The 16,147-nt window shown below is 41.3% G+C and overlaps 1 protein-coding gene across 1 annotated transcript in view; it reads right to left on the reverse strand.

Moving 5' to 3' along the window:
- Positions 1–16,147, reverse strand: part of LOC120052048 (SH3 and multiple ankyrin repeat domains protein 2-like) — a 176,118-nt gene that overhangs the window by 83,276 nt on the left and 76,695 nt on the right. Inside the window, exon 13 of the mRNA XM_038998913.1 lies at positions 13,001–13,082. Within this exon, the coding sequence (XP_038854841.1) occupies positions 13,001–13,082 (82 nt within the window). The remainder of the gene's footprint in view (positions 1–13,000; positions 13,083–16,147) is intronic.

Below are 16,147 nucleotides of genomic sequence, written 5' to 3' on the forward strand. Positions count from 1 at the left end.
CAGCTCTTATGGCAGATGTATTATTTTTTTATTTTTTTATTTCACCTTTATTTAACCAGGTAGGCCAGTTGAGAACAAGTTCTCATTTACAACTGTGACCTGGCCAAGATAAAGCAAAGCAGTGCGACAAGAACAACAACACAGAGTTACACATGGGATAAACAAACGTTCATTCAATAACACAATAGAAAAATCTATATAAGGTGGGTGCAAATGTAGTAATATTAGGGAGGTAAGGCAATAAATAGGCCATAGTGGCGAAATAATTACAATTTAGCATTAACACTGGAGTGATAGATGTGCAGATGATGATGTGCAAGTAGAGATAGTGGGGTGCAAGAGCAAAATAAATAACAATATGCGGATGAGGTAGTTGGGTGGGCTATTTACAGATGGGCTGTGTACAGGTGCAGTGATTGGTAAGCTGCTCTGACAGCTGATGCTTAAAGTTAGTGAGGGAGATATAAGTCTCCAGCTTCAGTGATTTTTGCAATTCGTTCCAGTCATTGGCAGCAGAGAACTGAAAGGAAAGGCGGCCAAAGGAGGAATTGGCTTTGGGGATGACCAGTAAAATATACCTGCTGTGGCACGTGCTGTGTTGGTATGGTGACCAGTGAGCTGAGATAAGGTGGGGCTTTACCTAGCAAAGACTTATAGATGACCTGGAGCCAGTGGGTTTGGCAACGAATATGAAGCAAGGGCCAGCCAACGAGGGCGTACAGGCCGCAGTGGTGGGTAGTATATGGGGCTTTGGTGACAAAACGGATGGCACTGTGATAGACTGCATCAAATTTGTTGAGTAGAGTGTTGGAGGCTATTTTGTAAATGACATCGCCGAAGTCAAGGATCGGTAGGATAGTCAGTTTTACGAGGGTATGTTTAGCAGCATGAGTGAAGGAGGCTTTGTTGCAAAATAGGAAGCTGATTCTAGAGTTAATTTTGGATTGGAGAAGCTTAATGTGAGTCTGGAAGGAGAGTTTACAGTCTAACCAGACACCTAGGTATTTGTAGTTGTCCACATATTTGAAGTCAGAACCGTCCAGAGTAGTGATGCTAGTCGGGCGGGTGGGTGGGGGCAGCGATCGGTCCGGACAACAGGCCCTCCGATTTGACACACTGAACTCTATCTGAGAAGTAGTTGGTGAACCAGGTGAGGCCGTCATTTCAGAAACCAATGCGGTTGAGTCTGCCGATAAGAATGCGGTGATTGACAGAGTCGAAAGCCTTGGCCAGGTCGATGAAGATGGCTGCACAGTACTGTCTTTTATCGATGGCGGTTATGATATCGTTTAGGACCTTGAGTGTGGCTGAGGTGCACCCATGACCAGCTCGGAAACCAGAATGCATAGCAGAGAAGGTACGGTGGGATTCGAAATGGTCGGTGATCTGTTTGTTAAGTTGGCTTTCGAAGAATTTAGAAAGGCAGGGCAGGATGGATATAGGTCTATAACAGTTTGGGTCTAGAGTGTCCCCCCATTGAAGAGGGGGATGACCGTGGCAGCTTTCCAATCTTTGGGGATCTCAGACGATACGAAAGAGAGGTTGAACAGGCAAGTAATAGGGGTTGCAACAATTGCGGCGGATCATTTTAGAAAGAGAGGGTCCATATTGTCTAGCCCAGCTGATTTGTAGGGGTCCAGATTTTGCAGCTCTTTCAGAACATCATCTATCTGGATTTGGGTGAAGGAGAAGCAGGGGGGGGGCAAGTTGCTGAGGGGGGGGCAGAGCTGTTGGCCGGGGTAGGGGCAGCCAGGTGGAAAGCATGGCCAGCCGTAGAAAAATGCTTATTAAAATTCTCAATAATGGGGGCAGCTGGGAGGAGGTGCTCTTATTCTCCATGGACTTCACACTGTCCCACAACTTTTTGGAATTTGTGCTACAGGATGCAAATTTCTGTTTGAAAAAGCTAGCCTTTGCTTTCCCAACTGACTGTGTATATTGGTTCCTAACTTCCCTGAAAAGTTGCATATCGCGTGGGCTATTCGATGCTAATGCAGTACACCACAGGATGTTTTTGTGCTGGTCAAGTGCAAGTAAAGTCTGGAGTGAACCAAGGGCTAAATCTGTTCTTAGTTCTACAAGATAAACTTTAGCATGCCACACTGTCATATATATATACATACAGTTGAAGACGGAAGTTTACATACACCTTAGCCAAATACATTTACATTACATTTAAGTCATTTAGCAGACGCTCTTATCCAGAGCGACTTACAAATTGGAAAGTTCATACATATTCATCCTGGTCCCCCCGTGGGAAATGAACCCACAACCCTGGCGTTGCAAGCGCCATGCTCTACCAACTGAGCCACACGGGACCACATTTAAACTAATATATTTACATTTAAATTCCTGACGTTTAATCCTAGTAAAAATTCCCTGTCTTAGGTCAGTTAGAATCACCACTTTATTTTAAGAATGTGAAATGTCAGAATAATAGTAGAGAGAATGATTTATTTCAGCTTTTATTTCTTTCACCACATTCCCAGTTAGTCAGAAGTTTACATACACTCAATTAGTATTTGGTAGCATTGCCTTTAAATTGTTTAACTTGGGTTAAACGGTTCAGATAGCCTTCCACAAGCTTCCCACAATAAGTTGGGTAAATTTTGGCCAATTCCTCCTGACAGAGCTGGTGTAACTGAGTCAGATTTGTAGGCCTCCTTGCTCGCACACGCTTTTTCAGCTCTGCCCACAAATGTTCTATAGGATTGAGGTCAGGGCTTTGTGATGGCCACTCCAATACCGTGACTTTATTGTCCTTACGTCATTTTGCCACAACTTTGGAAGTATGCTTGGGGTCATTGTCCATTTGGAAGACCCATTTGCGACCAAGCTTTAACCTCCTGACTGATGTCTTGAGATGTTGCTTAAATATATCCACATAATTTGATGTTATTTTAATGGACAAAAACTGTGCTTTTCTTTCAAAAACAAGGACATTTCTAAGTGAACCCAAACTTTTGAACTGTACTGTATATATATATATATGCACATAGACAGTGTGACTAGTGTGGCATACACATTTGCTAACGTTTATCTGCCATAAGAGCTATGATTAGGGGGGAATAAAAGGCACCTATTGAACTTTCAATTGGCAGTAAATCTCACAATTTCCCTAATTTTATCCTTCCTTCACACCATGGCCCCCAAGAAGCTATCTCTCTCTCTGTGTGTGTGTGTGTGTGTGTGTGTGTGTGTGTGTGTGTGTGTGTGTGTGTGTGTGTGTGTGTGTGTGTGTGTGTGTGAGCGTACGTGCGTGCGTGCGTGCGCGTGTGTGTGTGTACTCTACAATTGAAAATGAGGGGTAAAAAAATTGTAAAATCCACCCAGACAGTGTATGAGATATGAGACACATTAAACAGGCATGGTGAGGGATGAGAGGAGAGATAGAGAGCTGCAACTGCCTTCCTAGCAACAGAGCAGCAAATGCAGAGTTTCCTTAGCAACGCAATCTGTTTAGAAAAAAAGGACAACATACTGGTTATATTATTATTGGTATTATTATTATAGTAATAATACAACTTTTTATTTAAATAACGTTTATTCAAAACACCCAGTCACTTTAACTTGTCAGGATAATCAGCAAGATCAAAAGCAATACGATCACACATTAAAATAGCCCATGAGGTTATCGCCCATGAACTGTCAGACATGGAGTCCAGCGGTCAATGACATTAGTGGTCAATGGCACCGTTATCACCTGAAGCATCGCCGCTTTGTTGATTTAACATCTTCCTATGGTTTGACAGAGGAGAGTTTGCATGTTATTGATTGAATCATCTCTATCCAACCACCCGAGTGACAATAACAGAACCCAAGCAATAAGCTTCTGTGGGATATCAACGCATGGTAGTCCTGGTGATGTGACCACTGCACTAATTCAAATGTCGAACCAAATGACCGGTATTGATATGTAGGCTATGTATGCCTTTTTGAAGTTTATTGTTTATTGATGTAGTTCTGTCCTTGAGCTGCTCTTGTCTATTAATGTTCTGTATTATGTAATGTTTCATGTTTTGTGTGGACCCCAGTACGAATAGCTGCTGCTCCTTGCAACAGCTAATGGGGATCCTAATAAAATACCAAATACCTAAATTGTCCTTTCTTGTTACAGGCAGAGCCATTTACAGTTGAAGTCGGAAGTTTACATACACGTAGGTTGGAGTAATTAAAACTTGTTTTTCAACCACTCCACAAATGTCTTGTTAACAAACTATAGTTTTGGCAAGTCGGTTAGGACATCTACTTTGTGCATGACACAAGTACATTTTCCAACAATTGTTTACAGACAGATTATTTCACTTATAATTCACTGTATCACAATTCCAGTGGGTCAGAAGTTTACATACACTAAGTTGACTGTGCCTTCAAACAGCTTGTAACGTTCCAGAAAATGATGTCATGGCTTTAGAAGCTTCTGATAGGTTAATTGACATCATTTGAGTCAATTGGAATTTTGTTGTGAATGTATTTCAAGGCCTACCTTCAAACGCAGTGCCTCTTTGCTTGACATCATGGGAAAATCCAAATAAATCAGCCAAGACTTCAGGAAAAAATTGTAGACCTCCACAAGTCTAGTTCATCCTTGGGAGCAATTTCCAAACGCCTGAAGGTACCACGTTCATCTGTACAAACAATAGTACGCAAGTATAAACACCATGGGACCATGCAGCTGTCATACCGCTCAGGAAGGAGACGCGTTCTGTCTCCTAGAGATGAATGTACTTTGGTGCGAAAAGTCCCAGAACAATAGCAAAGGACCTTGTGAAGATGCTGGAGGAAACAGGTACCAAAGTATCTATATCCACAGTAAAACGAGTCCTATATCGACATACCCTGAAAGGCCGCTCAGCAAGGAAGAGGTCACTGCTCCAAAACCGCCATGAAAAAGGCAGACTACTGTTTGCAACTGCAGATGGGGACAAAGATCGTACTTTTTGGAGAAATGTCCTCTGGTCTGATGAAACAAAAATAGAACTGTTTGGCCATTATGACCATCGTTATGTTTGGAGGAAAAAGGGGGAGGCTTGCAAACCGAAGAACACCATCCCAACCGTGAAGCACGGGGGTGGCAGCATCATGTTGAGCTTTGCCGCAGGAGGGTCTGGTGCACTTCACAAAATAGATGGCAACATGAGGAGTAAAAATTATGTGGATATATTGAAGCAACATCTCAAGACATCAGTCAGAAAGTTAAAGCTTGGTCACAAATGAGTCTTCCAAATGGACAATGACCCCAAGCATACTTCCAAAGTTGTGACAAAATGGCTTAAGGACAACAATGTCAAGGTATTGGAGTGGCCATCACAAAGCCCTGACCTCAATCCTCTAGAAAAGTTGTGGGCAGAACTGAAAAAGCGTGTGCGAGCAAGGAGGCCTACAAACCTGACTCAGTTACACCAGCTCTGTCAGGAGGAATGGGCCAAAATGCACCCAACTTATTGTGGGAAGCTTGTGGAAGGCTGCCCAAAACGTTTGACCCAAGTTAAACAATTTAAAGGCAATGCTACCAAATACTCATTGCGTGTATGTAAACTTCTGACCCACTGGGAAGATGATGAAAGAAATAAAAGCTGAAATAAATCATTCTTTCTACTATTATTCTGACATTTCACATTCTTAAAATAAATTGGTGATCCAACTGACCTAAGACAGGGAATTTTTACGAGGATTAAATGTCAGGAATTGTGAAAAACTGAGTTTAAATGTATTTGGCTAAGGTGTATGTAAACTTCCGACTTCAACTGTACGTACAGGCTAGTTTTGTGTACATATGGATATACACTGAGTATACAACACATTAATGACACCTGCTCATTCCATGACATAGACTGACCAGGTGAATCCAGGTGAAACCTATGATCCCTTATGATGAAACTTGTTTAATCAACCTTAATCAGTGTAGATGAAGACGATGAGAAGGGTTAAAGAAGGATTTCTTAGCCTTGAGACAATTGAGACATGGATTGAGTTTGTGTGCCATTCAGAGGGTGAATGGACAAGACAAAATATTTAAGTGCCTCTGAACGGGGTATGGTAGTTAGTGTCAGGCGCAAGAACAGCAACACTGCTGGGTTTTTCAAGCTCAACAGTTTTCCTTGTGCATCAAGAATGGTCCACCAACCAAAGAACATCTAGCCAACTTGACACAACTGTGGGAAGAATTGAAGTCATCATGGGCCAGCATGGAACACTTTCAACACTTTGTAGAGTCCATTCTCTGACAAATTGTGGCTGTTCTGAGGGCAAAAGGGAGGTGGGGGGGGGGGGGGGGGCAACTCAATATTAGGAAGGTGTTCCAAATGTTTGGTATACAATGTATACAGTTCTCGTTACAGGCTATTGTTGTTTTATTTTTGGTTCCTTTTGTTTTGCCTCTTTCCTGTCCCTGATGTTGACGTTGACAACAATTCTGAGAAAGATTGTCGGTCTCCATTTGGCGCCTTTTTCTCCCCCTGTGCCTGTTGGCCAGGAAATGTCCTGGCTCATGTCAAATTAAATCCCCTTCTGTCTGTTAAAAATCTATTATGAATCTTTAAAGAGCAAAAAGGGCCTTGATGGCTCTGCCTACATTTTTTTAAATTAGAAGCATTTTTTTAAGCCCTACTTCAGCTTGGGATACAGATAATAGTAGCTTAGTAGTCAGGTTTGGATGCAATTACAGCTCGTTGCTGAGTTATCTGTTATCATAGGCTATTCCGTGACTTGCCACTATCAGTTGTTCACCTTGACCTATGTAGTACATACACGGCTCCTGCATATTTACAGTGCATTCAGAAAGTATGCAGACCCCTTGACTTATTCCACATTTTCCTACATTACAGCCTTATTCTAAAATGTATTTTAAAAAAATCCCTTATCAATCCACACACAGTCCCGTTAAATACAAAGCAAAAACAGTTATTTTTTATTTTTTGAAAATGTATTAAAAATACAGAAATGTAACATTACATTTACATAAGTTTTCAGACACTTTACTCGGTACTTTGTTGAAACACCTTTGGTAGTGATTATGGTGTTATTGACTGTACGTTTGTTTATCCCATGTGTAACTCTGTGTTGTTTGTGTCGCACGGCTTTGCTTTATCTTGACCAGGTCAAAGTTGTAAATGATAACTTGTTCTCAACTGGCCTACCTGGTTAAATAAAGGTGAAATAAATAATTAATAAAAAAACATCCTCTAGTCTTCTTGGGTATGACGTTACAAGCTTGGCACCTGTATTTGAGGAGTTTCTCCCATTCTTCTCTGCAGATCCTCTCAAGCTCTGTCAAGTTGGATGGGGAGCGTCGCTGCACAGCTATTTTCAAGTCTCTCCAGAGATGTTCCATCAGATTACTCAAAGACATTCCGAGACTTGTCCCGAAGCCACTCCTGCGTTATCTTGGCTGTGTGCTTAGGGTTGTTGTCCGTTGGAAGGTGAACCTTCCCCCAGTGTAAGGTCCTGAGTGCTCTGGAGCAGTTTTTCATCAAGGATCTCTCTGTACTTTGCTCCGTTCATCTTTCTGTCAATTCTGACTAGTCTCCCAGTCCCTGCCACTGAACAACATCCCCACATTATGATGCTGCAACCACCATGCTTCACCGTAGGGAAGATGCCAGGTTTCCTCCAGATGTGACGCTTGGCATTCAGGCCAAAGAGTTCAATCTTGGGTTCATCCGAACAGAGAATCTTGTTTCTCATGGTCTGAGAGTCCTTTAGGTGCCTTTTGGCAAACTTCAAGCGGGCTGTCATGTGCCTTTTACTGAGGAGTGACATCCGTCTGGCCACTCCACCATAAAAGCCTGATTGGTAGATTGCTGGAGAGATGGTTGTCCTTTTGGAAGGTTCTCCCATCTCCACAGAAGAACTCTGGAGCTCTGTCAGAGTGACCATCGGGTTCTTGGTCACCTCCCTGACCAAGGACCTTCTCCCCCGAATGCTCAGTTTGGCGGGGCAGCCAGCTCTAGGAAGAATCTTTGTGGTTCCAAACTTCTTCCATTTAAGAATGATGGAGGGACCTTCAATGCTGCATAAATGTTTTGGTACCCTTCCCCAGATCTGAGCCACGACACAATCTTGTCTCTGGGCTCTACGGACAATTCCTTTGACCTCATGGCTTGGTTTTTTCTCTGACATTCACTGTCAACTGTGGGACCTTATATAGACAGGTGTGTGCCTTTCCAAATCATGTCCAAACAATTGAATTTACCACAGGTGGACTCCAAACAAGTTGTAAAAACATCTCAAGGATGATCAATGGAAACAGGAGGCACCTGAGCTCAATTTCGAGTCTCATAGCAAAGGGTCTGAATACTAATGTAAATAAGGTATTTCAGTCTTTTATTTTTCATAAATGTGCATACATTTCTAAAACCTGTTTCACTTTGTAATTATGGGGTATTGTGTGTAGATTGATGAGGATTTTTATTTATTGAATCAATTTTAGAATAAGGCTGTAACGTAACTAAATGTGGAAAAAGTCAAAGGGTCTGACTATCTGGTCGAGTTAGGGACCATTCGAAAATTATTAGGGGGGAGGAGGGGTCCAACTCGACTTGTCATGATTTTTTTTAACCTCCCTGCCCAACATAAAAAATATTTTCACCTGACCCTCACCTTATACTTGAAAGAAATTATATTACCCTCCAATTTTGTTGAATTAACTTAATAATGATTAAGACAACAGTAACTGCCTTGGCAATAGTGTAGCAACCCTGTGTTTCTAAGAGCGGATATCGACTCTGCCACTTAAGCTTGGTTTTGTGGCACAGTTGATGCCATGCTGGGCTATGGGATAGAAGGTTGAGGGTCCACCCACCACTTCGGCGGGCGAGCTCACTCCCTACTCTTTTCATTGCAATATGTTGTTCAAAGTGGTTAGAGAGGCTAACGAGAGAGAAATAATGGAGGCTACCAAAAATATTACAAGATTATTCAATTATGACAGGAGCGTTTGCTTCAGTTCCTCCCATTTAATAAGAGAGGAACCACAAAACTGGCACCTGTCATCAGTTCTCTCACACATACAGTACCAGTCAGAAGTTGAACAATAGTGAAGACATCAAAACTATGAAATAACACATATGGAATCATGTAGTAACCAAAAAAGGGTTAAACAAATCAAAATATATTTTATATTTGAGATTATTCAAAGTAGCCACCCTTTGCCTTGATGACTGCTTTGCACACTTGGCATTCTCTCAAACAGCTTCATGAGGTAGTCACCTGGAATGAATTTCAATTAACAGGTGTGCCTTGTTAAAAGTAAATTTGTGTAATTTCTTTCCTTCTTAACCTCTCTAGGGTATGTGGGATGGTAGCGTCTCACTTCGTCAACAGCCAGTGAAACTGCAGGGTGCCAAATTCAAAACAACAGAAATCCCATAATTAAAATTCCTCACACATACAAGTATTTCACACCATTTTAAAGATACACTTGTTGTAAATCCAGCCACAGTGTCCGATTTCAAAAAGGCTTTACAACGAAAGTACACCAAACGATTATGTTAGGTCAGAGCCAAGTCACAGAAAAACACAGACATTTTTCCAGCCAAAGAGAGGAGTCACAAAAAGCAGAAATAGAGATAAAATGAATCACTAACCTTTGATGATCTTCATCAGATGACACTCATAGGACTTCATGTTACACAATACATGTATGTTTTGTTCGGTAAAGTTCATATTTATATCCAAAAATCTGAGTTTACATTGGCGCGTTATGTTCAGTAGTCCCAAAACATCCAGTGATTTTGCAGAGAGCCACATCAATTTACAGAAATCCTCATAATAAACATTGCTAAAAGATACAACTGTTATGCATGGAATTTTAGATGCACTTCTCCTTAATGCAACCGCTGTGTCAGATTTAAAAAAAAATGTAGGAAAAAGCCCACCATGCAATAATCTGAGTACAGCGCTCAGAGACCAACACAATCCAAAGAGATATCCGCCATGTTGTGTAGTCAACAGATGTCAGAATAGCATTATAAATATTCACTTGCCTTTGATGATCTTCATCAGAATGCACTCCCAGGAATCACAGTTCCACAATAAATGTTTGTTTTGTTCGATGAAGTCCATAATTTATGTCCAAATACCTCCTTTTTGTTAGCGTGTTTAACCCAGTAATCGAAATTCATGACGCGCGATCACTAGGTGCAGACGAAAAGTCAAAAAGTTCCGTTACAGTCCGTAGAAACATGTCAAATGATGTATAGAATCAATCTTTAGGATGTTTTTAACATAAATCTTCAATAGTATTCCAACCGGAGAATTCCTTTTTTCTTCAGAAATGCAATGGAACGCAAGCTAACTTTCTCACGTGAACGCGCCTGGTCAGCTCGTGGCTCCCTGGCAGACCTCTGACTCATTCCCCTCTCATTCGCCCCCACTTCACATTAGAAGCCTCAAACAAGGTTCTAAAGACTGTTGACATCTAGTGGAAGACTCTCAACCAATTGAGATGGTTTGGGATGAGTTAAACCGCTGAGTGAAGGAAAAGCAGCCAACAAGTGCTCAGCATATGTGGGAACTCCTTCAAGACTGTTGGAAAAGCATTCCAGTTGAAGCTGGTTAAGAGAATGCTAAGAATATGCAAAGCTGCCATCAAGGCAAAGGGTGGCTACTTTGAAGAATCTCAAATATAAAATGTATTTTGATTTTCTTAACACTTTTTTGGTTACTACATGATTCCATATGTGTTATATCATAGTGTTGATGTCTTCACTATTATTCTTCAATGTAGAAAATAGTGAAATAAAGAAAAACCCTTGAATGAGTAAGTTTGTCCAAACATTTGACTGGTACTGTATATGCTGATCATCATTACATACCCACATTTTTTAAACTTTTTAATTAGCTTAACTTCTAATTTAGTCTATATATCTTTCTGACTCATCCCTTCTTGTGCAATTCTCCGCTGGAATCTCCACAGACTCTCCTCTCACCCTCTCCTCTCCTCTCTCTATTCTTTATTGCTCTTGAACGACTAGGCCAATGATGGACTAAAGGAGCCTAACGTTACTCCTTATATTCCAAGGACCTTACACGTTCTGTTTATAGGCAAATTGGCTCTGGCAGCCAAAACAGCCAAATACTCCATCTAAACGTGAATCGATTCTCAATGGTGGTGCGGTTCTAGATATATTAAGCCCTCTACTTTCATACCACATCAAAATCAATTGACAGTTTGACAAATGCAAAATATACACTTACTGTATACTGTTTTATGCGGTTTTAACACAGTTGCAGCCAACAGTATTTTTCAGTGACAACACGTTTGTTGCGTCCATCTTCCATTTACACACAGGCGTTCAGAGACACATATAGCTAATTAGCACAAGTAGTAGACTTTGTCTTCCGTCTGTTTTCCGTAAACAAGGGCTGTAACATGGAAATATGGTGCGTGTGGGAACCCTAACCCGATAAAGGTGTGTAGTAATTTAACCTTTAGTTTTTAGAAAATAATTATGAAAGATACTTTCCTAGGGCCTCCCGAGTGGCGCAGCCGTCTAGGGCATTGCATCGCAGTGCTAGAGGCATCACTACAGATCCGGGTTCGATCCTGAGCTGTATCACAACCGGCCGTGATCGGGAGTCCCATAGAGTGGCGTACAATTGACCCAACGTCATCCGGGTTAGGGGAGGGTTTGGGCGGGGGGGCTTTTCTTGGCTCATCGCGCTCTAGCGACTCCTTGGGGTGGTCCGGTCACCTGCAGGCTGACCTTGATCATCAGGTGAACGGTGTTTCCTCTGACACATTGGTGCAGCTGGCTTCCTGGTTAAGCAGGCGGGTGATAAGAAGCGCAGTTTGGCGGGTCACGTCCATGATAGCTTGCTATTATCTAAGGTGACACCCAGCAGTTTAGTCTCTTCAACATGCTCAAAAGCCAAATTATTAAATAATAGATCCAGATGAGTTAAGGCTTGAGGGACTGATTTGTCCCAAAAATTATACTTTTAGTTTGAGATATTTAGCAACAGCTAGCTACCAACGTCTTAACGTTTAGAGCAAACGTCGGGCTCTTAACCAAACTCCCCCGGCCAGAAGTTACTATCATCAATAGGCGCTAAAGGTAGTTAGCGTCTATGAATGGGCTATTCAATGACTAGCCTAGCCCAATGCGAATCCAAGAATAGCAACATAGGCCTATAGTTTAGTACGTAATATTAAAAAATATATATATATATATATATATTGAGCTTTTTTTTTTTTTTTTGAGGAGAAGAAGCACTCTTGCTTGCTGACTATAAAATAGGCAATCAAAATGAACTGGTGGGGAAGAGTGAATGGCGAGAGCGTAGGCTACATGTAGCTCTGGTGGGATGTGATCTGGCGGTGATAAATTGATATATTGCAGCACTGATGCATTATAAACGTAGCCTATACAGAACAGAGGGAAATCCATTGATTCATTCACACAACGAACCTGTGTCTTGCAGTGCATGGCCTGTCAGTGACAAAACAGGTGTCCCATAGAACATTTTCTATTGGTCGAACCACAGGTTCCATAGGGGAGGCATATTTAATTAGATGGGAAAGTTGGCTAGGATGGAATATAGGAAAACCTGCCAAAACGGTGAATGTAAATAGTGGGGAAAATGCACTATACCCTCCATTGTGTGCCCAATAAAAAACTACACAACCATCCCCAAAACAAAGAAAAAAATTGCACTCCTATCTTGGTCCCCCACAGTAATTTTCAAACAGCCCCTTATGGGAGGATATGCCTGTATCAAACTACATGCTGTGATTAGTGGTCTAAAATTGCCTAGTGGACATATCCAACACCTTGGAAAGTAAGCCTGTGACTGGGAGTGGATAAGACAATGAGAGAGAGGAAGAAGAGGAGAAAAATGTAATGATAACAACTGAAAACTAGAGCAAAAACAAACCTCAAAACACTGCTCTGACACAAGTTACCACTTCACATAAACTTCCACTTATCTTATCACCCTGTGTGTCTGTGTGTGTATGTGTGTGTGTGTTTTAATAAAGGCATCAGAGTAACCTTACCTGGAGGCATCAAAGCTATCGTAGGACCCCACAGTGTAGTGTCGGAAGAGTTTCCTCTTGTCCGAGCGGTCAGCTCTTGTGTCTGTGGAAGAACAGGAGGACCAACAGTCATTGACCACATCAGTCACCTACCGCATGCATGGCGACAGAAATCAATTCATCATCCCTAATAGAAAGAGATAAACAAACAACAGCAACATGCAAACTGTGAAACTCCTTTACAAGAATGTGCAGATCTGCAATCCAATCAACTGTGCAAACAACCATAGAAATATGGACACGCTCCAGTTTTCATTCTAAGGGTACAAAACGAATTACAAATTACAAATTGAACCCCAACCCCTACCACCCTATAGGCACTTCAAGTATGTAACTCTGAAAGGATTGGATAAGGTGACTGACAACAAGCTGCAGAAGTGTGCACCACTGTAACGCAAATAACTACAATCTCCTTTGGTAAAAAAACAACAACACTTAAGCAATAAATCAACTCAAGCAACCATGAAGTGTGTGTACACACACACACACACACACACACACACACACACACACACACAGTTACCTCCAAAACAAACTTTCCTCCCGATAGAGCCAGTTTTTTCCATTTGCACTCCGAAATGTCTCTTCCCTCTTTCTCTCCCTCAATTTCTGTCTTTCACATACACCGTCTTTCTATCACTCTCATTCTTTCAGACACCCTTTCTCTGTCTTTCCCTCGCTCTTCCTCTTTCTCTCTCTCCCTTTCTTTCAGATGCAATCAGTGGCAGTGACATGCCTTGAATGTCCAGAAATGCCCAATCCACAGTGTCTAGAGAAAAGCCCGAAAACCAGACAGGCAGTCCCACTGAGCGTTAACAATATAATCTGAGTTGAGCTCTGTGGTTATTGCTGAGAAGAGAACATAATGTAAAGGAGAAGAGAGAATAAAGAGAGGGAGGTGAAAGAGATACATACTACATCACAACAGGCCCACTCCATGGCAACCACCGGTGTACTGTATGGAGTTTGTTTCCATGACCACCGATCAATGGAGAAGGTACATGACGTGCATGTGTGGTCGTTGTGAAGTTTTCCTTAGTGTGTGTGTGTCTACGTCTGAATGTGTGGGTGTGCAGGGGGAGTGGTAGAATAATTGAAGGGTGTGCATGTGTGTTTGTGTGTGTGTGTGTGTGTGTGTGTGTGTGTGTGTGTGTGTGTGTGTGTGTGTGTGTGTGTGTGTGTCTGTGGAAGAGGGGGGATGGTTACTGATTTTGTTACAGTTCAACGTGAAGGGGGGTCTTTGTTGACCAGCATTTCCCTATTTTCTACTTTTCCTCCCACATTCCTCCCTTCTTTGTTCCCTCCCTCCTATTGACACTCAACTTACATAGTTTGGGGGAATGAAAAGGACACGGAATGAGCAAGACAAATAAAAAATGATTTATGAGTAATAAATAAACTTAACAGGGTTTAAAGTATTTGAGGGCTTACACAGCAAAGGCACAACAACTATATGATTGAAGTTCTGAAACAAACAGAAACACAGACATGCCAATACTATATTTAACTGTCTTGCAAATAGAGGAGAACATGAAAATAACCCACCCAAAAAATGTAAATACCAAATAGAGAATAAGGACCTTTGTCTGTGCGGCATTCTCCTTCTCAAAGAAACACCTGCATGTGTGTGTGTGTGTCTTTCTCTCTCGCATTAGGAAGGAAAGAAATTACACAAATTAACTTTTAACAAGGCACACCTGTTCATTGAAATGGATTCCAGGTGACTACCTTATGAAGCTGGTTGAGAGAATGCCAAGAGTGTGCAAAGCTGTCAACAAGGCAAAGGGTGGCTATTTGAAGAATCTCAAATATAAAATATATTTTGATTTGTCTAACACTTTTTTGGTTTCTACATGATTCCATGTGTTATTTCATCGTTTTGATGTGTACAGTGTAAAAATAAAGAAAAACCCTTGAATTAGTAAGTGTTCTAAAACTTTTGACTGGTAGTGTAGGTCATTTTTCTGTTAAAATGAAATCTTCTTTCATTTTCATTTCTCTACCCCGCTCTGAAAGCGCCTCATTGCTGCAACTTAATTTCAATGAAAGTCACGTTTGCAATCATATCGCGTGAAATAATACACAGGAACTCTGTCAGGGTTGAATAGTCCTTTATTATGAACCAGTCTGTGGATGATTAATGACACTTGTTAATACTATTAGAAAATACATATATAAAAAAAATGATTACTAGTATTATTTATTTATTTAATTATACACAGCTCATGAGGCCCCTTGAAGATTTGAGGCCTGAGGCAATTGCCTCTTCTGCCTGATGGTAAGTTTGCTACTGATGATGGCACCAGGAACCCGAGTTTAAGAGTTCATTGTCACAGGTAGTGATCTACTAACATTTCAGTTTTTCTATGGCTTTGTGTGTGTGTGTGTTCACAGTGTGAGCATGTGTGTGCATGCCTGTGTGTGTGTGTGTGTGTGCGTGCCTGTGTGTGTGTGTGTGTGTGTGTGTGTGTGTGTGTGTGTGTGTGTGTGTGTGTGTGTGTGTGTGTGTGTGTGTGTGTGTGTGTGAGTGTGTATCCACCCACTACCAAATCGGGGATAATTTCATGCTAGAAGCAGTTTGACACTCAGGGTTTTTTACATTATGTTCTTAACATTGATGAGTTGAAAACATCCCTGATGTTGAATTAGTATTTTCTTACTTCCATAAAGCATTCAAGGATGTATGCAAAGAGCATGAGAAGTTGAGCTTCCCCACCTATGTATCAAATCCCAAAAGAATTGTCACATGCTTCGTAAACAACAGGTGTAGACTAACAGTGACGTGCTTACTTACGGGCCCTTCCCAAAAATTCAGAGAGACCAAAAAACCGAGAAATAATAGAAAAGCAATAACACATAATAAAAGTAATAATAAATATACAACGAGAAACGAAAATTTGGCTATATACACGGGGTACCAGTACCGGGTCGATGCGCGGGGGTACAAGGTACGTACATATCTACTTCAATTACGTACATATAACTAGGAAAAAGTGACTAGGCAACAGGATAGATAATAAACAGCAGCTGCAGCGTCAAAAAAGGGTCAATACAGATAGTTAAATAGTTAACCAAATAGCTACACAGACTAACTATTTAACTAACAAT

This window comes from Salvelinus namaycush, chromosome 1 (assembly GCF_016432855.1).
Source record: "Salvelinus namaycush isolate Seneca chromosome 1, SaNama_1.0, whole genome shotgun sequence".
NCBI classification, from domain to species: domain Eukaryota; kingdom Metazoa; phylum Chordata; class Actinopteri; order Salmoniformes; family Salmonidae; genus Salvelinus; species Salvelinus namaycush.